Consider the following 24,620-nt stretch of genomic DNA (forward strand, 5'->3'; position numbering starts at 1 on the left):
ACTGGTATGCAGCTGAATCCGGTTAGACTGGAAGCCGACCCCAACATAGTTGGGAAAAGGCTCGGAGGATGATGATGGCTGGTTTTCAATTCAATGATCTGCCTAGCCTTTTCCCAATTATGTTGGGGTGGCTTCCAGTCTAAATGGATGCATCGGAGTACCAGTGTTTCTCAAGGAGCAACTGCCTATCTGACCTCATCACAGTTAAACAGGCACCCTTAGGTAAGACAGGTTGTCGGACTAACTGGCTTCGGACTATAGTTCGGCCATTCAGAGAATGCGTTCCTGACACGTCGCGATTGAACTGACGACGTAACTTTGCAATGGCGTTGCAGTTACGATAAAAATATTTTTGCTGGTTGTTTACCGTTTTAACAATTGAGGAGCATTAAAACAACATTATTATATCAATAATCAATGAATGTAGTTACGTCGTCAGTTCAATCGCGACGTGTCAGGAACGCATTCTCTGAATGGCCGAACTATACCCGTGATAACTGCCAAAGATGTTCAATGACAGCTGAGACCCAAGTTAGAAAGTAAATCATTCAGTAGACAAACATCGAAGTTCTATTGGTGATTGCTCGACATGTAATCAAACCCCCACTAAGGTCTGAGGCCACCACAAACTTTTCAGTTTAGTTTTCATTCAAATAGGTTAAAAGTCGTAGTGGCCTAGTGGGTAAAGCACCAACCTCTCATGTATACGTGTGTGGGTTACATTCCTGGTCAGGTAAGTTCATTGCAACTTATAAGTTGGTATGTACTTACTAAGTTACCTATATCTTAGACCAATGGCTGATAAAAAGGTGAAGGAAAACATCTTGAGGCAACCTGGACTATAAAGTCTGAAATCACCAACCCACATGCAAGCATGGTGATTAATGCTCAATCCGTCTCCGTGTGAGAGGCCTCTGCCCTGCAGTGGGACAATAAAAAGGTGGTAACGTATGTAGGTTAAAATAAGACAACTGTAATGGTGATAATTATTTCTATATTTACAATTAATATCAAATCCAATGCACCAATAAAAAGTATCACATTTGCTAATACTGAACTGTGCTAAATTGTTCAGAATTCCGTGCCCTCCCACGGAAAAATAAAGCTTCGGCTATGTCAGGTAGTATTGTCTTTGGGATCATTCTTTGATTTCTCGTCTTTTTTCTGTGCTGCTGACTGAGATAGAAGGTCTTCTAGTAATAAATCATTGTCTATCAATTCTGTACTGCCCGTTCTCTGTAACAATAAAACCACGCTTAGTAAGTAATTATAAGCTTAGCTTTCCATATACCACAAAAAAAACGGTTGTCTGTAAATTCGGTTTACTGACGATAGTCGAACGTGACAACGTCATAAGAAATTGATCGTCAGATGTCGAACGCCAGGAAAGCGGAGGCCGATCGTGCCTCCATGTCTCTCGTTGCGTGCTCTCGCTTGCACTTCAAGCCTTAAACGGAACGCCTCAGAGCGAGGTAACGCCGCATGAGTCATGTTTTTTCGTGCGTGCAGCCGGCCCCATCGATTTATAAGACGTTGTCACGTCAAAAATATTGAAATGAAAATAGAGAACTAGAGAACATTTTGTTCCCGCAACAGTTTCACCTAACTTAAGTTCAGTGTGAATTATTGTTAACGATTCTGTAACAATTACGAAATTTATGATTCTTTACCTGTTGCGCGCTTACAGACCGTGCCATGAGTTTCTGTAAGTATTTATCTCGTCGATGCTGTTCACGTATACTACGCAAACGGTCAAAATCGTCCAGTTCCGGATCCTCTCCACCATCTGCTTCATCCACTGAAATTAAATAAACTAGTTAGAGAAAATGTGCACATAGGGGCAACGTTCAAATAAATGACTTCCGAGAACCAATCATTTAGAATTTTAGTGATTGCCAATAGAATTCTTACTACCTACTAAGAATTCTATTAGCACTCATTAAAATTCTAATAGATGTAGGTATGTATGAATAATGTTTATTTACGGGAACTCCTTAACTGCCAATAAATCTCTCTTGTAGCCTACTGTCTTTAGAGTCCTGATTTAAGCCTTATGTATAGTTGGTAAGCTAAGCTAGATACTTAATTAATTTGAAAAAAGTAAGTATACACGTACGCAAAGTCTGGCTTCCTGCAGCGCTCAATGAGGGGCCAACATCGCTGTCTAGCCTCGGTCGCTCATTGGGCAAGCTGAAGGAGTCCTGCGTGGTGAGCGACTGCGCGGCGGGACTCAGGTCCCCTCCTTCACTGGGTCGCACGGCCCATGGTGTGGGCGCAGATGATGATAGCCGAGTATCTGTAACAATATTTAATGTTTTATACGCGAATCGTGATCATTTAAATCAGTTAAACTAACGAGGAAACTTGAGAAAATGCTAGAGGATCGATAGAACATAAGCAAATTGGGTCTTGTGAACAAAATGTGGTAACTTTTTCTTGGTAATAACTTTTATACATAACAAATAATACCTACTTTTAGCCTAGTAGGTAATTATTGTGCAATTCTGTGTTGGTTATTTATGGACTTATTACAATGTGCTCTGAGATGATATCATAAATTATTCTCATGAACACTATTAAGTAATTAGTATGGCAACTGCATCGCATGTTGCCTTGTAACAATTTAGCACTGAATGCGTTAACATTTTTCTTGAGAGGTTTATTTGTTATCCTTCCTTTACCTACTGACGAAAATCCATGATAAATTACCTAGTTGAAATAGAAAAACATTAATCATATTTTGTACGCAAATATTTAGGGATATGACGTTTATTTAATTACTATCTATTACAACAAGAACAGGAAAATAACAATAAAATGGTAAAACGTACTAGAGTTTGTATTGTTTGAATTCCTGGAAGGTACATCCACTGGGTCACTGGGGGCCGGCGTAGCTTGGGTGAATAAGCTCATTGCTGTTGGCCTGAAAAACAAATCATGTGATTTTTCAATCATTATTCACCACTACCTATAATCGGCGATGGCTTCATATTTTAAACAAATTATAGTACCAAATTATTTAAATAAGTATTTATACATTAGGTCAACGCTACTTAAGCATCTGATCTATGCTTACAAGCACAGCTTTGAACCAATTTTAGGTCATGTGCGTGACGTAAGTTTCATCATCGCAATCACGTTTGACATCTCCCTGATAACAAGAAAACGTATGACGCTATTCATACACTTAACAAGGATTGTTTGTTCACAATACAAACATTTATTAAATATGATTTGTACGTTAAGTCATAAACTTGTCAGAATGCTAGTTTGCCTATTCATGAACCTGATTGAAATATCGTACATTGGTATAATTTATACGTACATACATATGCCAATCCTAATATGTACTTAACTTATTATCATCACACCTACAACATAAAATGGATGCCTAAAAATACTTTTTTACCTGGCTTCAGGCCGTTTCCCCATGCTGGTAATGGTTGCCTGCTCATCGACCTCTTCGATGATATCATTAGCTATCTTCATACTTCCCCCAGCGGCCGTAGCAGGTTTGTTCAATGTCGGATTGCTGGCAGATATCGTAAAGCGAGAACCTGTAACATTCGTATGCATAATCACTTACTAATTACATACAGCGAATCATCTGATTAGCGTGTTAAACTGTTAATTTGCTTTAAACGAAGATGACGTAAATATTAGAAGGATAAAGTTCTGTGTTAAACAATGGACTGGGCGGGAATGTAGGTATCAATACAGGGGTTTGGCAGGATAGATCAGTATCTAATCTGCGAGGGAATAGTTAAACGTCGCGACGACGCCGGTGACGTTCATCCGACACTCAAGTACTATCTAGATATCATCTATCTACTTTCTACGCCATAGGAGTCTATTGCTTTGCACAGTTATTAGTTTGTTTAAATGAAAATTATTTCTATTAGATCGGCTTTTAGATTGAAGTTAGTAGTAGCTAGCCTTAGATTAAAGTTATAGCTGGTTAGTTTCCTCTAGGTGCAATTACAGTGCCAAGGAATTCAACTAACTTAACTATGAGCATGTTATGTTAGTTTGAAATTGTGAAGTTACCATCGTGCTTCAACAGCCTTAACGTACCACCATCAGTCTGTGTTGCCGGCGCGCCTCTCTGGTCTTCCTTCGAGAACAATCTCTTTAGCATAGACGTGACGGAGTTGGTTCGCGCCATAGGAGTCTGTTGTAACGACGCCATAGAGTTTGTGGATCCCATGGAGTTTCTATCGTCGCGTTTCCCGCGTTTGCTTCCGCGGTTCACGATAAAATGAATGCCAGACACAGCGTCGTCGTTCATTTGTAGTTGCTGTTAACATAATAATAAACTTTAGTGATATTAAAAAATGGCAAACATTGTAGGTATTGAATAAATGCTGCTGCACATTTAGGTAGGCACATAACATGCTACGCTATTTCAGGAAGACAGATATGATCGATACGGAATAATATACTTAGAGATAAGATTGTAGCCGGATAGTAGAATCTTTTGTAAAAGGATCACGATATGCTATACACAGCCACAAATACGATAGAATAAGAAAATCAGAGCTTATAAGTAACACGTACACCTAGTTCAGTTTAACACAACGAACAAAAGATATCTCAACATAGATCGTCAAATACACAAATAGAAAAGTTTAGATAAGAGTAAATAGAAACGTTCTGGTAAAACGTTCACATTATTGATAACAAATCCAGCCTTTTTGATGATTTCCATCTATAACGAACACGTGACTTCAAGGCACTGTTACATAATATTCGCAGCCTGGCGAATTAATGCATGCATTAAACGCATTAAAGAAAATACATACATAATAATTTATTCGATTTTCAATTTGCCTTTATCAGGTCTTGGTAATTAACATTGGATCAGTAAAGCCATCTGCATAAAGTATTGTTATATAATAGAATATAGTAAACTTATTTGCTCAATGCAGGAGGTTTGTTAACACATTTTTAAATCTACCTACCTATGGGTTAGTTTTGTTAGTAATTTCATACAAGCTTTCTTAGTAATTGTTATCAAAAAATATTATTTATTAATAATGATGATTACTAATTCTCTTCGCAGAATAGGAGAATGCTTTATAAGAAATCGTAAAACGAGTCATCTGGGATTATTAAACAGATAACTACTTGTTAATAACTCGATAAATATCCTCAAACCGTCCTTAATTAGGTACACTCTAATCAATGATAAAGATCGAAATGAATAAGGAAAAGTCCAAACCATTAACGTTAACACCGACACACTGCCAAGCTCCACTTAGTCCGGGCGTGCAGCATGCTAATAAAACGGGGGAATCTAACCTCTGGGGGGTCGAACTTGTAACTCACGGTGTTGGAAGGGTTCATCTCATCGATCTTGACTTGCGAGGGCGCGGACAGCACCATGCTGCGCTGCCGCACGGGCACGGCCACGCGCGCCGTCGACGGCTCGGGGTGCTCCTCGCGATTGTTCTCCGTCGCTATCGTGTACGGCAGCTCCGACGGGAACACCTCGTCCCAGTACTGATCTCTTATCAGTTCCGGGTGCTCATGGTGCATCTCATCCACGATCATGTACGAAACCTAATCAGACAAGCGTGCACACTGTATCAGTTGCAATCAAAAAGTTAATTGGCAAACATTATTAACGCTTATGTAAATACACCCCACCTGCAAATCTCTGTCTATCAGCCAATTAACTTCAAAGTCGTCATCATCCTCGCCAAAGGGATTAATTAGAGACTCGGCCACTTTCAGCCAGCCCATATAGAAGAAGAATTCTAGCGTAGTAAATATAGGAAAGTAAAGGTCGATATTGCTAATGTTGACGGAATCATTGCGTTGTAATTTATTGTCGACCCACTGACTGCCTAAGGCAGATGTTATAAAATATGAGTATACTGCTATGGTAACTACCTGAAAGGATAAACGATTTATAATTTTAGCAATCTGTTACACAACTGACAACTGCAGACTGTTAGGAAATAGGACAGTTACAAACCTGAGTATATACTAAAGGTACACTTATGGTATCGTAACTAAGGAGAAGTCCCGCTTGTCCTCTGAATTTATTTAATTCGTCTATAATTGTCTTAACAGCAAAATCATCTCTTATTCGACCCTCTTTACGGGCTCTCGTTACAATGCTAGTTGCCCAAACAATGGGTAACCTGAAATTATAAGAATAATTTTATGATGATCATTCCAATAAATATTTAAGTACTGTGATAAAAAATTAGGTATTATTCATGTACTTGAAATGTCGCAAACCATCACCTTTTATAAACTCGTTTCCTGAACAATTTATCAGTAATTCTAAACATGAAAGATAACCTTATATGAGGCGAACAATCAAGAATGACTAATTTAATTGGCATTATGTAATGGAATAGGCAGTGTACGTATACAGGATGTAGAAAGGGGCTTGCTGAAACTAACATACAATGCATGTAAACAAGACAATTGTAATTAAATACTTGTGCTAAAACGTGTTTTATGTATAACACAGCTGTTATCGGCACTTTAGCGCAAAAAGTGACGTGCGAATTTTTATACACACCCTGAATAGACGTTTATCTATATTTTTGATACCCAATGTTGATTTATAACTTGGTTTAGTATTATTTGTATCTAAAGTACGTTTCTGTGGAAAAACAAATCTATTGTAACGATGATGGATGAATAATTGGCGCAATGGTACGAAACAGCGTCAGGGACGTTCTTACGATCAAAAATTATGAAACATATTTTTACATGAAAAAGATAGGTAACATATTCAAAAGTAATTATACCAAAAAAAATTCTTACCAATGCTTCGAAGGCTTCGGGAACTTGTCATTTAGATTATCGAGGATTGTCTTTTCATTTTCTAATAGCAGACCAGCATCTACGAAGTTGTTGAGTGTGGGGAACCGCTTCTTGACGCGGGGCGATATCATGGTGAGCACCATTGTCAGGCACAGACACACGTAACGGACGATGGTCCGCCGCATCAGACGCCCGCGCTCATCCTGTCCTCAAATAGCATAATATTAACTAGATATGTCCCGTCTACGAAGTCCATTGCAGTATTTTACACAATGCATACACATTCCTGCGTGTTAAACATGTAAAACCTAAAGAGAACATTATGATATCATTTCCTTGATCCGTTGATTGTGTATGTAGGATACTATACTACAGAAAGAACAATTTCATAAATTGTTATTGGTAATAAGTACCGTAATTAGTTGAGCAGTTTTATGAACCTATATCCTTTCCTCATTTGATTAATTTTACATACAAGCACTATATTAAAATATTATTCGTGTAGGTAATTAATGCAATCCTATTTTCGTACAGCAAAACAAATTATTTATAGAAAGGTATTAATCATTTCTTGTGTCACCGTATCTGCGTTTTTTCGGAATCTAACTCACTACATAGATCAATAGATGACGTCATCACGTTTTTGCCCTATTCTGTCCTGAGTACCCAGTGAGTGACTGAGCACACAACTTAATTTCAACCTCAAGGCTATTGCCACTTCTAATTGTGCGCACACTAATTTTCTGTGTTTGTTTGTAAGTTCTTAAACATTCGAATTTTGCTTTGTTTCTAATAAAACGAAACTATATCTGTCTGCATTAGTAAGCCAAACGTACAAGATGTTTCCACTTTTTTAGTGTAAATATAGCAATGCTGCTTATTTTCGCTTCGTCTGCGGCTACGGAGGTACCACGAGATCAGCTGTCTATTTTTACAACTACATACAAATTAGACTAAATTCTGTAAAAATTGATTATCGCTGAACGGAACCACCAAATTATGATAACCTTGGCGTTCGTTTTAAATTCATTATCAGTGCGAATTTCAATGCCTGGTAGATTACGATGGACCGATAGTCAATAACGATATAACATTTCCTAAAACTATTTTATCAGCTAAATTGTACTATGACTTACTTCTGATATTTCCGTCGTAGTATTTGTGCCACCAAAAGGTTTATTATCACATAATTCACTTTATTATACTTTACGTAATATATGGACAGATAAGATTACGGCCTCAAGATTACCAGTTACAGTCTATCTACGTAAGTGTCGTCTTGTGTCATATGAATGGAAGAATAATGACTAGGAAATGAATGATAGGTAACATATGTAGGTAGGGTAAATACGCCAAATGTCGGCCCCCTTAGCGATTTTCTGATTGCGGTTCGCTATAGCACCGTCAGTTTCCAACGAAAGATAGTTTCTGATGCGGTTTTGGATAGTTTGATTAATCTGTGTCATGTTTATAGGCATAAGATTGATATTTCTACGAAAAGAAAAAAGTAATAAGGCTTAGATGCGTCGAGAACAGAAAAACCCTAAAGTCGGCCATTCACGGCCCAAGGTCGGTTGCGTTTTTTCCAAATGTCGGCCAGGTATAGGCTGTTTTAAATTAAGGCAGTGACAAATATTATTAACATGATTTATTTTAGCAGAATTATAATATAATACTAAGTATACATTTGTAATTGTATTTGTTTAATTTATAGTAAAATATTTTTTTTGTTTCCCCTAAACAAAAAAAGTCGTATTCACGACCAACCATTTATATTTTTTAAGCTAATAAGAACGGTTTAATAGATAGCAAGTATCAAACTATAAAGCTACCATAAACATGCCTACAATACTGTCAACTCCTACATTTAAACTTAACTCCTATACGATATAATGAATTATAATAAATAAATTATTTCATTTTGAGAAAATGAAAAAATATAAAAGTATTTTTTCATCAGCCTGTATAGTGGCGCTTGAGTTCGAGACTGGTCGACATTACGATTATTTACGATTCTAATGTCGGCCCCTATTTCTTGTACCTTATTTCTCGAGATTCAACTAATATCACCCCGGCCGTTATTTGGCTATTAAACGTAAAATAGATCTATTTGCCTATAAGCTTTGCAAATTCTCTTGTTAAACCAACGGAATTAGTACAATAGGAATTTATAAAATAGACTGCATTTGCTTTAAGTCGGCCACGGCCGAGACTCCGGTTTTAAGTCAAAACTGTTGTCCTAATGGCGGCCTCCTATTTTTCCTTGAAAAATATACGCAAAACGCTGAAAAAACTATCTTAAAATATAGTAAAAATAACCCATTAGTGACAATCAAGCTTAAAACAAAAATAAATAAATGTTTTATCGTTCTAATATCAATCCCCAAAATGTGAGTATTCACTTCGAGTAAGCTACTTTACGTGCGAATTTGATGTTTCAACGGCGCAATCGCTACTGACGCTCAGTATGAGAAGAGTAAGTGACAGAATCGGATAGTAACGATTTGTACGTATAGAGTATAAACCAAGGTTGCAATTCGAGGAGCAAAACTAACACTTAATTACCTTTTGAATGAATGCAAGCTGAAAATGTACAGACGGCCGAAGTTTGGGGGGAGGCCGACATTTGGCGTATTTACCCTACTTACTTATATGCAAATGTTTACTTAGGTAACATTGTATACATTAAAGGACATAGAGGCAATACCAGTAAAAACAACCTACTGACAGTTATCTTAAAAAGGGAACTTTAAAACATCAATAGAATGCCGACTAGGTAATTGCTACAACAACCATGCAGGAACAGTTAACTCACTACTAGATACACCGATTAGTTAACTACTACACTAAACTTTGCTCGACTTGTTTACTGAAACATTGTAAAGGTCAAATAAGGGCAATTAATATGCGGGTCAAAGGTAAACGTACATTTAAAAACTCTAACGTACCTATAACGTGAATGAATTTTCCACAAAGCACAATCAAGGAGAAAACTCGCTTACTCTGGAAAGACAGTCCCAAGCCAAGCTGATAATTGCCGTAATATCTCTCATAAGGAATTATTTACATTCCTCCTAAAGCAAAAATGTATGTTGTACTGTGTTATGCCACGAATGAAGCCACGTAGATAATAGGCAAGTTCTGTGTAATTAGTGAGAAAAAACCGTACAAATTGTTGTGCTGGCAATTCGTATCTATAGTTTTTTTATTTATCATTCAAAATATCGTCATAAAATAAAGGTAATTTGGGTTTCTCTACCGTTAAATGTACTTCTTCCACTTTAATTGTTCAAATGTAGTGTCAACAGTGTAATATTAAATACTTATTGTAACTTTTGAATGAACATTTGTTTTCGTACATACCTGCCCATGTATAGTGGCTGAGACGAACACAGCAATAGAGTCGGGCCAAGGAATGGTTGTGTATTGACTCCACCATCGGTTCATTACCACAGTTACATAGAACCCTAGTACGAATGACAGAGGGATCACATTTCCATGAAAACTGCAGTAGTTTACAACGCCCTCAAATACCCTGCGAGGTAGAAATACAATTTTATAGATGTTGTATAGTTTGTTACATTTAAATTGAAAGTACATATTATTGAATGGCCATTTAACTTCATTGCACATTGTACCTCGTTCATACAAATGTGGGCACAAATTAATGGAAGAATTTAGCAAATGGCGGCGTGCATATAGATCATTACGAACGTGAGTGGCCGTAACGTAAATTATACTTGATTCACAATAAAATATTTTAATGACCCTCTAACACGAAGTTTTCAGAGTATTTCAATGCTAAGTTCTGTATGAAACTTTCATGTACATTGTATAGAATAAATTACACAGACTACCAACTTCAATGTCAGAATAAGTCTGAAAACGGGGCTATATAATAGGCTAGTTTCCTAAAAAATAATAATTAGTCCGTCTTGTAGATTGTCCAAAATTAAGCGATACGTATTTTTTCTTTTTTAAATTGGATCAGAACTTGTTAAGATATAGCGTGTTAAAGTTGAGTGTGACGTCACAAGTTGCTACAATTTTCAGGACACTGTGACGTAAAAGGCCCCCACTCCTAATTTTTGAAGCGTATTATCTTTGTCATTTTATGTTTAATTAAAAAAAGAAAAAATACGTATCCAATATTTTTTGATTATCTAAAAAGCGGACTAAATATTATTTCATTATTTCGACCCTGGACACTACCCTATTCAGTATGGGGACTTTTTCACTGAAATCGGTTTTAAACATTTGGCTTCATAAAAAAAACAATCCTACTTTTGTAGCTATTTCCAATTAATCGACATAAAAATTAGGGACGGTCTTACCTTTTAGAATTTTCATCTAGCAATAGCCGATATGTCAAATTGAGTACATAGTATAAAAGCAGGAACACTAGAAGGTCCAGCCAAACTAATTTGTATATACTTCCGCGCCATCTGAAAAAAAAAAACATTTTAATTTGGGTAAATAAAACTGGAAATGACATGAATCAGCCTTTCGGAATTTCGGATTGATTAAAATGCTGATTCAGACTAGTTTAGACTAATATAATAAAGAGGAAGATTTTTTTTTCTTGTTTGTATCCTAAGGCCTCCGAAACTACTTAACTGATTTGAAAAATTCTTTCACAGTTGACAAGGAACACCTTTCCCGTACAAGGGAACTGTTGGAAAGGACGCGGGTGAAGCCGCGGGGAAACAGCTATTAGAGAAAAGGACAAAGGCATTTTCACATTTTTACAACCATACAGTAAGTTACTAGTACTGTGAATCAGGAAATGAAAGATTTTATTGTTATTTCGATCTACGACAAACAAGTAGATTTATGATTAGTTTATAACTACTGTAACTGTAATTTCGTCCACGCATGATGATTTTATGTCATTCGTACGTTTATTATTATGCGTAGAGCTGTTTTATAGCCTCACATTCGAATGTGGGTTACGTCATCCTGATTGACGATCAACAAATAAGACGATGAAAAATATTTTAACTTCCTTATCGAGTAACCTTTATATGGCGAAAATCTAGTCTTGAATGCAAAATAACTTTTCAGAAAAGAGTTTCCTCGGTTACTTAAATAAATTACCTACAACGTTGCATGATCTACTCTACCTGATTAAGTGCAAAATACATGCGAAATACCCATCTAGGTATATCAGTGGTTGCTGATTACACAAATCATTATTATTGATTGTCTGTTCACACTAAATAGGAAGTTCTAGGAAAAACCGCAAAATGAATAATGGTGCATTACTTTGGCACGCTGCTCCAAGTCAGAAATATTTTTGCTATAGAGTTTATTAATAAGGTACACATCTAGGAAGCATTCATTATTTTTGTCTTTGCATATTATGTCCGTGATGTCTCCAGCACTGCATTTGTGCTTAGTTGAATATTTTTTTGGGTGTCTAGTCAGAGTCTGTAATACCTAACGCTGATGACGAATTAGCTAATGATCTTTTATCCACAATAGATCATCTGATGCATATTCTTATAAGTTAGAGTATAGTTGCAGTGCCATGCGATTCGTTAAGCTCTGCGGTACCGATTACCCACTTAGAAGACAATGGATTAATTTATCGCTCCGACTTAACAACAAGTTCCATTTGTATCGGTTTAATAATCGCGTTGGTGTTAAGTTTTAACCTTGAGTGTGAAGATACAGCATACAGCTGCTGTCGTGTTTGTGTTAGTCGTGCAGCACGCGATCACAACTAAACACGTCCGTATTATTATGATACAGTATCCGGCTATGTATTGTTTGTGCCAAAATAATCACAACCGATCGCTTATCTGAGAAAGACACATGAGATAATACCCTTTGATTTGATAATAACTTTGACGAGATAAACATAAGTCTGTTGAGCTCACATAGCATAATACACTTCAAAATAATCTGACACGATTTACGTAAATAATCAAAATTGTTCTTTACTTAAACCGAGCAATTAACTTAATTAATAGAACTAATTACTTTGGAGCGCCCCGTGCTGTTGTAATTTTAGTTACACTTGGGATTTTTGCGAGTGATTGTTGGAATATTGCTAGATAGATAAAAAATTGTATCACACCTTACTTTTTTACCTTACAGCGGGACATGCCTATTTAAAACATTACATAACTTATGTAAAGGACTAAGCATCTAACGGTATACATTGTTCCTATTTGTTAATTAATCGCTATAAATATTTTAAACTCACACTAGGAAGAAAACTCGTTTGGAATATTTCACTTTATACGATAAAGCATCATAGAACGTCTCTTCGGTTTCGCGCCACGCCATTCCGCATTAGAACTGAGCATTAACTGACTCTCGACATGAATAAGGTCTACCACCCACTTCAATATTGTTCGCGTAAAAAAAGTCGCGCGAGCGCAACTCACCGTTTGGTTCACTCAGAGGCCAACCCAACTCACTACATAGCCGCTCTTTGGAAATGGTATAACACTTCACAAAACGTAGCACGTAGGTGTTCTGTAGGCACTGAATCATTCATTTAAACTTTTATTAACATTCACACAGTGGCATATTGCATATAAGTGGCTCAATAAAAAAATCAATGTTTGTGTATGAACTGCAGGGAATCAAGATGAATACAAATTTTTATTAAGTCTTATAACATTTTAACTATAAGACAGTTTATAAGGTTAATCCAGTGTTTTGCAAAGAATTTTAACTAATCTAAAATACAAACGGCACTGATACGTCCTGAATTCATCTGCTACGTAAACATGCGTTATGTGATCATGATGATACATCAACACATCGGCAAGTGTTAAATCCATCAGTCTCAATTAATCTAGACTTATCTAATGTCTGTATTCCATATTATCTGTACATTTAACAAACATGAGGTCAACAAAGACACAGACAGCCAGGACATTACGTCATCCTGCGGCACGCTTAACGTTTGGTACCGCATTGTGGGTGGACCGGATTCAATACACCTATCTAGCTGCTACTTAAAATTTAAATTACGTTACATAATTAAAGCTGAAAAAAGGTCGAAATGGAAATTCCAAAATCGTAGTGTTAATTGACGAGTTTCCTTGACACATTGTTGTCAAACGCGTGTTCGTTGTATCGCAACCACGTTCCACATTTGATTGGACCATTCGTGAATGACTCAAACCAAAATCAAGATTTTATTCACGCCAACAACATCGATTTGAGTATCTTTTGTAGGAAAATTAGAACCAGTTTTGTGTTTAAAAATGTCTATGAGAGATGAGACGGGGCGTGAAGTGTTTTTCTATCCTCACTCAACTGATTTAAAATGAATCAACGTACTCACGTAAAAAATCTTGAAATAATAAAATATGCATGTTTCTCCGTTAAGCATCCATGCATTACACTGACAGAATCAGTTTAAGCATTTTTGCCTCCTCGATCCATCCATATTCATAATCCAATACTCGCGTTACAATTACCTAAGCAAAGGCAACACCATACTTTTAGTAATCGTATTTTCTTAATAAAAGAGTTAACTACTTGTTGCTTATTAGAATAGTTAATGAAACGAAACACATGCCATTGTTTACATGTTTTATTTTTCACTTGCTGTTTCTCGTGGTTTGACCAGAGTAGGAACTTCGCCCCGAACTTAGATTAATATGGCCTATGTCACCAGGGGATAGTGAATCTTCACAATTGTAAAATATTTTTTTTAAATTGATTGAGTGGTTTCGGAGCCTTTAGGATAGAAATAAAAACGGATCTCTTCATAGTAGATTCCCGCTTTAACTGGATGTAGTGCGTTTCTGTGGTGGCCTAAGTCTCCCAAGAGTACGAGTGTGCGGGTTCGATTATGTATTGTATACCAATGACTGATTAAAAAATGGAATCCTGGATTCAATCTTGATGTCATGTTAATGTGTTGATGACGAGGAGGTGTGTTGTACCAAAATGAGTTGCATTGGAGAACTATACGCAATTAAGTATATCATCCAATAAAGCTAAATAAAAGCTATACAGGATAAAACTTTCGGAAACAACGTAGACTGAAACATATCATTCTGATTCTGATTGAAATTGCCCTAAATTACTATTAGTATAAGTCGTCCGGTAGGCATACATAAAAAATATCGCAATAAGTGACTTACTCATTTTCTCATATTGCAATGCAATCAACAACCTCTTGAACATCCTCACTGATAATGACGATTGTGTAAGGTGTTTGTTTACCTACAAAGCAACTCTCTAGGACTGTCTGATAAGTATTCCTGTGTAACAAGTCCAGCGTTGATGCGGAATGCCGGTTGTATAGCAATGAGTAACCTAAGCATCATTTTTATTTTCAAAGTCAACATCGAATTAGTTTTGAGATTTTCATACCCTCAAAGGGATTTTTTTCGTGAAATCGAACCTAACAATGCTAACACGCGACTACTGTCTCTGGAACAACATCTCAACTATGTAGGGAGAGCATAAAGGATTTCTCAACACTAAACAAGGCATCCTTGCTCCAAAATTATCTTCTTGCTGTAAAAGCCTTGTTAGCAATAACACGTCTTGAGGTCAGATGCGTTACAACCTACGCAAACACACTGCAATAGGCTAAGTAGACCCTGTTCTAAAACTCTTATATTACCAACGAAATTTAATTAAAATTATCTTATATTACATACATCAAAAAAACGTTTCCGACCTGATCTTTCTTAGCTGTATGATAAAGTACTGCTGTAGCAGAATACCCAGTCTCCTAGAATTCAAGTTTTGGATTGGATAAAAGGAAAATATAAGCCGGAAAAGTCCTAAGAGGACTCATCATGCGAGTCCTCTTAGGACTTTTCCGGCTTATATTTGCGTGGGTTATTAATTAACCTTAACAGTACCTTGGACAGTACAATTGTTGTCCATCATAAATAAGAGAACCTGTTAAGCACTTAATAAGCTATGAATTAATGAAAACACAAAAATGTGAAGACGTCGAGCGGATTAAAGACAGCACGATTTTTTCCAGAACAGAGTACCTACAAAAACTCTGTGCTGGAAAAAAAATGATAAACCTTATAAATGTATTGAATATCGTATTATTTTAAATTCAAGTAAAACTGGCACATGAAAAATAAACCGATTTGTCCTGCTTCTTATAACGGAGCTTGTCAAGATGCCAAGGAAAACTTTCAGACGAATTTCGCATTATAATTTCGATGTTTTGTGTCACAATTAATATTAAATGCAACATGTCAAAACGAAACACGTAAAGATTCAATGACAAAAGGATGTACATACAAAGGATATGATGAGTGCCAAGCTTGTGCGGTTAAAGCATCAAGTGCAATGTACGTTACGAAAGTGGGGCTGGAAAGTGCAGTGGGGCTCACTGAATAATAGATGTCCCTTGCCTGGCAACCACGAAGTAAACCATTTCGTATGGCGATTGATTTCTTCGTATACGTCGGAAACGGTTGGGACTCCGATAGTTACTAGAATTTAATGCTACTTTCCCATGGCCCGATACGGGTCGTAGGCTTATTACTTATTAAGCACTGAAGTTTTTAGAATGGCAACTATCTTTATTTGTTCCTACATTGTTTCAGATATTCTTGAACACAATTTCAATACTATTTCCATAAATGGTGCATTGACCTAGTTACCAATATAAGCTTAATGGTTCCATGTCTTAAACGGAATATCCTTTTAGGACCACTCTGTTAAATGCCTTTTCGCCTTTCAAAACAAAGGAATCAAAACATCTAGAGTACTTACTTCCTATTAACCTAGAATCATATTTGGCCGGCAAATTGCACACAAATAAATCTGAAACGTACATCTTTGCCTACATAATTTTATGTATATTATAGAACTTTGAAGAAGAGAAGGTTTCAAATTGTTAATTAGGTAGGTATAATTATGAAATCTTTGGTCTCTATCCTTTCTTAATTTTCGAAACAAAAAATGCATTCTAGTGTAAGTGTAGGTTTCATAATTTATCGCATTAAAATGCGTTTTTAGTGTAACCCAAGTAATGACCAGAGAAAACATTACCAGGCATCGAGTTGTGAAAAAATCCTCAATTTTCCTACCAAGTAAAAAATCTGGATTGCATTTTTTTGGTAGGCAACTTGAAAACCGGCCAAGTGTGAGTGTTACTCGCGCATTAAAGGTTTCGTACCGTTAATAATATCGAGGAAAAGTCGAAAAAATGTCACATTTATTGTATGGTATTAAACATTTATGTTTCTATTTTTAGGATTTGCTGTCATAGATACGAAATTTTAACTGTTTAGCTAGATAGAAAGATACAGCTTGGTGATAGACGAAAGGACAGACTGCGGAGCAATAAATTGACGAGAGAATTGAAGAGATGAATTGACGATTGTCTTATTAAAAAACGTACTTACTTCCATGCAAGCTGAGATTGATCTCTCGACATATCACATAATGTAAGTAAACATTATCACATATTATCTATTTTTATGTACCATAACTTATTACAAAATATGTTTTTCTTTCCGGTTCTACTGATACCTACAATAATAACTAATTTTCAAATAAACTACTAGCGGTCATAAACTAGATTAGTAAAAGCATTTTAGCAAGTTAATCTGTAGTGAATAATACTTCATACAATCAAGTTTTTATTGACGCTAATATTTTTAAAGGTTATAAGGCTTTAACATAAGCATTTGGCATGACACGTAGAGGTGCGTTGGGAAAACATGGGTAAATAATGGTAAAATTGCTGGCCATATGACGGAACTGCCCCACCTGCTTGCATTGCTATATTTACCAGGCAAACACACGTCCTCGACAAGCCAGTCATGAAAATGCTCTTTTTTCGTATGACAAAAGACGAAATTTATGAGACATAAGCAAACATTAGTCATTTTCAACGGAGCGGAACAGATGAACACTGAAACAATACAATGTTACGTTGTCGACGTTGAAGTTTTCTAGTGAGATCGTAATTGATAATCTAATTTTTACACTGGTTATGTGCGAGAGAATGAGACGTAGTCATATTATGCGTATTCTGAAGTCAGTAGCTGCGGCGACAATGTATCGATCCATAAGAGCGACGACCTTTGTGAAAACATTTTTTACTCTGCAATTTCAAACAATCCCTAACTGGCACTAGTCGGATAATATATTGCTGACCCCTATTTACTATAAAAACTATCAATTCCAGTTATTCTCATGACTAACTAGGTTGGTTAAATGATTGAACTACTGCAAATGAGTCAGACTTTAGATAACACATGGTTCTGATGATACTGAGTGAACTGAGTGAATAAAATGTAGCTATGTAAGCTACAGTTTACTGTTTTTACACGCTTTTTATTAGCTTCACCTGTATGTTTGTATGTTTGTAACCGACTTCTTTGGGCGCGATTTTGACCCACTTTAAACGGCCAGATTTCGTTCAAACTTTGTAGATTTATTAAGGACCGATGACAATACACTAATTTGATAAAATTATTCCATTTTTAACCGACTTCCCAAAAAGGAGGAGGTTACACATACACATCGATTACTCCGAGGTTTATAGACCGATTTACGTGATTCTTTTTTTGTTCGACTCGAAATAGCTGCCAGTTGGTCCCATAGTCATCAGGTCAGGATCTGATGATGGAAACCTGAGAAATCGAGGGCAACCTTCGAAAGTTGTAGGCATACATAGGGTAAAAACTTGACACTCAGGTGTACGCCTAAAAGCACTATTCAACTGTGAAGATTTGGAGCTGACCTGATGATGGAGACCAGAGAGGGTCCAGGGAACTCGACAACTGAATATGTGAACTACCTCGTGTTTGGGCTTAAATTATTTGTATTGACAAGACCTATGCAACAGTGAATGTTTGGAGCTGACCTGATGATGGAGACCAGAGAAAGTCGAGGGAACTCGACAACTGAATATGTAAACTACCTCGTGTTTGGGCTTAAATTATTTGTATTGACAAGACCTATGCAACAGTGAAGGTTTGGAGCTGACCTGATGATGGAGACCAGAGAAAGTCGAGGGATCTCGACAACTGAATATGTAAACTACCTCGTGTTTGGGCTTAAATTATTTGTATTGACAAGACCTTTGCAACAGTGAAGGTTGGGAGCTGACCTGATGATGGAGACCAGAGAAAGACGAGGGAACTCTACAACTGAATATGTAAAATACCTCGTTTGGACTTATATTCTTTTTATTGATGAGAACTTCCCACTTGTATGGATAGTGATAACTATTCGTATCACTGAAAAGCTTTAAACAAAAAAACTAAAAAGTAGAAAATAAATAATAGTTTTAAAAAAACTAAAAAACACGCTTTTTATAGAAAACCGAACTAAAAAATAGAAAATAAATTTAAATTAAGAAAATAGTGTTCAAAATTTCAATGAATATAAATTAATAATAGTGTGAATACAAAAAATATATTTAAAAAAAGCGTGGGGTGCATGGTGTCAATAGTTATAAATATTTTATTGACAGATATGAGTAGAGTGATTTTCATTTCGATAATACCTTAAAAAGCACCCCACGCTTTTTTTTTAATATATTTTTTGTATTCACACTATTATTAATTTATATTCATTGAAATTTTGAACACTATTTTCTTAATTTAAATTTATTTTCTATTTTTTAGTTCGGTTTTCTATAAAAAGCGTGTTTTTTAGTTTTTTTTAAACTATTATTTTTCTGGGATACGATTCTTCTAGCTATCAAATTAACCGTGTCATTTCGTTTGTAGAATGGTGCAAAATTCACGATCAAAAAATTGTTGGCCTGTATGAGTAATTATTAGATAAAAATCATATGTCACACAAGGTTGAAATAAGATCAGATGCAAACAGACCGTCAGAAACTCAGTAAGCAAACACCGCGGTAGTTTCCATTGACGAAACAAACACGTGATCTTAGCAGGTAAATGACATTATGTTGTAGCTACCATGGCTTACTAACAAGTTGTGCACGCAGGCTTAGCATAGAATTAGAGCCCAATTTTATTGGAATAGTTCGTAGGTTCATCCTATCGCAAGACACCTGAATATACTGAAACCTGTGATTTTCTTATGAAATCTCGCTGAAAATAATACGCTACGATATTATTTCACCAGTTTCCTGTTTTATGAACACAATGATTGATGTTTTTCTAAATAAAACAAGATATTTATGTACTTGAACATACATAAATATTGTTTATTTTGATATATGGTTCTATTTACGAAGCAACACTTGATAGATGACTATACTATAGGTTTCCAACCAATTCTTTGTGTTGCTTGGGCTTTGTAAGGCACTAATATTGTAGCTTCTAGGTACGTCAGTGATTGAAGGTCCTTCTTTCATTAAATTGCTCTTCTGAAAGAGTTTTTTTAAAATTGTATGTGTCAATCTATGAGTGTAGTCTTGATCGAAGGTACCAAGTTATCTCTATACTTATTAGCATAGGTAGTTAGTTTATTGTTGGCACAAAAAACGAGTTCATGTAAATTTTAAACTAAAATCCCATGTCTTGTTCATGAACAACAAGAGCAAAACATTTTTTCCATGAGCAAGACGTACAGACATCGGACGAAAAATCGATAGCAACCATTTAAAACAATAGACAATCATGCTTGTCTCGAGAAAGGTTCCTTGCGCCTTCACAAGGGTTTTATTTTTCCCTGTTTCGGTATTTTTCGAAGTCGATTTTCTTTTTGTTAATTGATGCTTTTACTCTTTTGGAGTAACAGGACTGAAAGTTATTTCTGCGTACTGAGTGCGGCTGAAGCAGTTTGCTAATCGCTACTATTATTACATCAAGTAATATCAACATTTTCAATAGGTATGGTATTGAAGTGGTAGAAGTGTGAGATGACGACCTCGATGACGCAATGGTCACCATGCCGGACTGCCAAACCTGAGGTCCCGGGTTCGATTCCCGGTTCGGTCGACATTTGTGTGATGAGCATGCTTGTTGGCCGTGGTCTGGGTGTTACAATATGTATTCATAAATATGTATATATGTAGCTATATGTAGTTTATCAGTTGTGTTAGCACCCATAACACAAGTTAATAAATAACTTACCATGGGGCTAACCGACCGTGTGTGAAAAGGTGTCCAGACATTAATCTATAAAATTTACTTCAGCATCTTAAAGATAGAATTCCAAGTGAGCGGAAATTTCGCTGAATTAAAATTGCAATTTTTAGTTTCGCTGTTTTGCCTGTATACTCGTAATACTACGGAAATATTTATTACTATTTAATTTCTACTGAGTTTGCTCTACCCAACCAAACACCTACTTTAGGTACATTTACATAGTAAATTGTAATCTACATCTAGGACTACAGTATAACGAAGGGGTGTACCTAAGTTAGTATGAATTTTAACTTTAATCTGTAGTTTTTCTTTTCATCCTGTCCCTCAAGGAAGTGGTTGTTGATTTACTTGCTTTTCCTTTATTATGCTCCTGCTCCACCTGCGTTAGCGTTAACGTTAATGTCAATGGCCAACTACACGTTACTTATTGCATTAAAAATGCGTGTTGGCTACACTTAGGTACAATTCCGCAAAGAGTTAATCCCTCATGAAGTAACGCGTTAACACACATTAAAGAGGTTAAACTTAGGCACACAAAATAATTCTAAAAACTAAAGCTTTCTCATTTGACCATTCCATTATCGTGCTCGTAAAATGCAGTTACCGCTTAAACAAAGTATCTACACTCGTCCTTGCATGCGTGCAATGAGATGGCATTAATGTAGCCGACATCACTTAGCGCTTTAAGCTACGCACTAAAACCCTTTAATGTGTCCAAAAAACCGACACCCGAGTTATCGCTTAACGTGTAATGCTATTAATAATGCCATTTGTATAAAATGCCATTAAAACGTTGGCCACATCTGCGTAACGCCAAAATTTTACGCGTTAAGACGCAGGTGGAGCAGGAGCATAAGAGAACCTCGGAGCTTTGTTATAAAACATCACCTGGTAATAAATACATATCTGTTTTTTAATATTTGTTTGAATTCTGAATGTGAGTGCGAGTCGTAGGTATGTGCGAGCGCTCAAGGAATAGCGCGCATACGGAATCCCTCAAAAAGGTAGGGTAAATACGCCAAATGTCGGCCCCTTTGGCGATTTTCTGACTGCGGTTCGCTATAGCACCGTCAGTTTCCAACGAAAGATAGTTTCTGATGCGGTTTTGGATAGTTTGATTAATCTATTTCATGTTTAAAGGCATAAGATTGATATTTCTACGAAAAGAAAAAAGTAATAAGGCTTAGATGCGTCGAGAACAGAAAAACCCTAAAGTCGGCCATTCAGTGCCCAAGGTCGGTCGCGTTTTTTCCAAATGTCGGCCGGGTATAGGGTGTTTCAAATTAAAGCAATGACAAATATTATTAACATGATTTATTTTGGCAGAATTCGAATATAATACTAAGTATACATTTGTAATTGTTTAATCCTACTAATATTATAAACGCGAAAATTTGTATGTATGGATGTATGGATGTTTGTTACTCTTTCACGCAAAAACTACTGAATGGATTTTAATGAAACTTTACAATAATATAGCTTATACATCAGAATAACACATAGGCTACAATTTGTAAACATATTGTTCGAAATACTAAACCTGCGCAGACGAAGTCGCGGGCACCAGCTAGTAGTAAAATATTTTATGTTTCCCCTAAACAAAAAAAGTCGTATTCACGACCAACCATTTATATTTTTTAAACTAATAAGATCGGTTTAATAGATAGCAAGTCCCAAACCATAAAGCTACCATAAACATGCCTACAATACATTTAAACTTAACTTCTTTACAATATAATAAATTATACCTAATAAATAAATAATTTCGAGAGAAAATTTTTGAGAAAATGAAAAAAATATAAAAGTATTTTTTCATCAGCCTGTATAGTGGCGCTCGAGCTCGAGGCTGGTCGACATTACGATCTTTAATATTTCTAATGTCGGCCCCTATTTCTTGTACCTTATTTCTCGAGATTCGACTAATATCACCCCGGCCGTTATTAGGCTATTAAACATAAAATAGATCTATTTGCCTATAAGTTTTGCAAATTCTCTTGTTAAGCCAACGGAAATAGTACAATAGGAATTTATTAAATAGACTGCATTTACTTTAAGTCTGCCACGGCCGAGAATCCGGTTTTAAGTCAAAACTGTTGTCCTAATGGCGGCCTCCTATTTTTCCTTGAAAAAATACGCAAAACGCTGAAAAAAACTATCTTAAAATATAGTAAAAATAACCCACCCATAGATAATCAAGCTTAAAACAAAAATAAATAAATGTTTTATCGTTCTAATATCAATCCCCAAAATGTGAGTTTTCACTTCGAGTAAGCTACTTTACATGTGAATTTGATGTTTGAACGGCGCAATCGCTACTGACGCTCAGTGTGAGAAAAGTGGCAGAATCGGATAGTAACGATTTGTACGTATAGAGTATAAATCAAGGTTGCAATTCGAGGAGCAAAACTGACACTTAATTACCTTTTGAATGAATGCAAGCTGAAAATGTACAGACGGCCGAAGTTTGGGGGGAGGCCGACATTTGGCGTATCTACCCTACCTTTCCTACATTAGGTAGGTACATTTCTCCTACAGTAGCTTGCTCGTCCGAATTTGGCTAATAGCGTTCTCAAGATAAACAGAAATTATCTAAATGAACGACAACATGTAAGTTATACCATGTACGGCGGTATTGCTAAATCACCTTTTTTGAAGTTGGTACAAAATACTATGGCGCATGTGCGAGCGAGGCCAATCCGCCTTGGGTAGTTACTTAGTAGGAGAAAAAGAGGCCTGTGCCCTGCCAGCGGGACAATAAAAAGGTTGATGATGATGATACCCTTGGCGTGAAATGGCTTCGAAACTACGGAGCAGCAGAGCTATTTTTGGTAAGTACCTATGTGATAGAACTGAATTGTAAGAATTTTCATTTTTAGGGTTCCGTACCCAAAGGGTGAAACGGGACCTTATTGTTTTCGCTCCTCCGTCCATCCGTCCGTCCGTCTGTCACCAGGCTGAACCTATCTCATGAACTGTGATAGTTAGAGAGCTGAAATTTTCACAGATGATGCATTATTGTTGCCGCTATAACAACAATTAAATACATATTTTGGGGGGCTCCCACACAACAAACGTGATTTTTTTGTCCGTTTTATAAATCGGTACGGATCCCTTCGTGCGCGAGTCCGACTCGCACTTGGCCGGTTTTTATTGTTGATCTTTGACGAAACTTATTGAATTATTGAACTGTACATCTAATTTAGAACAACTAAAGTAAACAATACATTTTATAAACAAAGACAAGTATTCTTTTGTGCATTGTTGACAAAATGAATTAGGTAACTGAATGGGTAGTTTCATTTTAATGTAATGAATTATTCTATAGGGTTTTTTAATAACCAATAAGATTGCACTTACTTGTATAAAACTTTAAGGAAAGTACCGAATCCACGGCATGTTGCTACTTCACCGGTGTACGTTACAGTCATTGTTTTTTTTTTATAATGTAAGTGTTTTTGCTTTGCTATGTTATCACAGAAATATATTAAAAGTTCAATCAGCACAGCCTAAATCTTTTTTTAAACTTCTTGAATTCACAAATCATAGTTCGACTTTCACTTAACACTATAAAAAATAATTAATAAATAAATTGTATATGGATGCAATGTTATTAGAAAATATATTTATGATCTGAAATACTATTCGGTATAAGATTTTACATAAGAATGAAAATAAAAGATAAATTACATTAATATTAAACAACACGCATCTAGTAATAATTACACATATCCATACAATCCACACCTCACACACTCAACGAACAACGAAACGAAAACAATGAATGAATATGAATGAACTTCC

At 36.1% G+C, this 24,620-nt stretch overlaps 1 protein-coding gene across 8 annotated transcripts; it reads right to left on the bottom strand.

Moving 5' to 3' along the window:
- Positions 1 to 977: 977 nt before the first annotated feature.
- Positions 978 to 24,616, bottom strand: LOC124632356 (bestrophin-4). Of its 8 annotated transcripts, XM_047167162.1 has the most exons (14): positions 24,507 to 24,611; positions 24,177 to 24,383; positions 11,121 to 11,231; positions 10,150 to 10,321; positions 6,787 to 6,989; positions 5,981 to 6,149; positions 5,650 to 5,895; positions 5,302 to 5,562; positions 4,048 to 4,297; positions 3,410 to 3,557; positions 2,832 to 2,923; positions 2,117 to 2,296; positions 1,671 to 1,798; positions 978 to 1,236 (listed from the first exon to the last, which is right to left on the bottom strand). In XM_047167162.1, exons 2-14 carry the CDS (start codon positions 24,245 to 24,247, stop codon positions 1,117 to 1,119), a joined length of 2,151 nt encoding a protein of 716 aa, XP_047023118.1. In that variant the 5' UTR covers positions 24,248 to 24,383; positions 24,507 to 24,611; the 3' UTR covers positions 978 to 1,116. The 8 variants fall into 8 exon arrangements, with proteins under 8 accessions (XP_047023118.1, XP_047023121.1, XP_047023120.1 ...); XM_047167165.1 differs by having other exon boundaries at positions 4,075 to 4,297; positions 24,177 to 24,616; XM_047167164.1 differs by lacking the exons at positions 24,177 to 24,383; positions 24,507 to 24,611 and adding an exon at positions 12,998 to 13,095 and having other exon boundaries at positions 5,329 to 5,562.
- Positions 24,617 to 24,620: the final 4 nt, after the last annotated feature.

The sequence above is a fragment of the Helicoverpa zea genome, chromosome 8 (assembly GCF_022581195.2).
Source record: "Helicoverpa zea isolate HzStark_Cry1AcR chromosome 8, ilHelZeax1.1, whole genome shotgun sequence".
NCBI classification, from domain to species: Eukaryota; Metazoa; Arthropoda; class Insecta; order Lepidoptera; family Noctuidae; genus Helicoverpa; species Helicoverpa zea.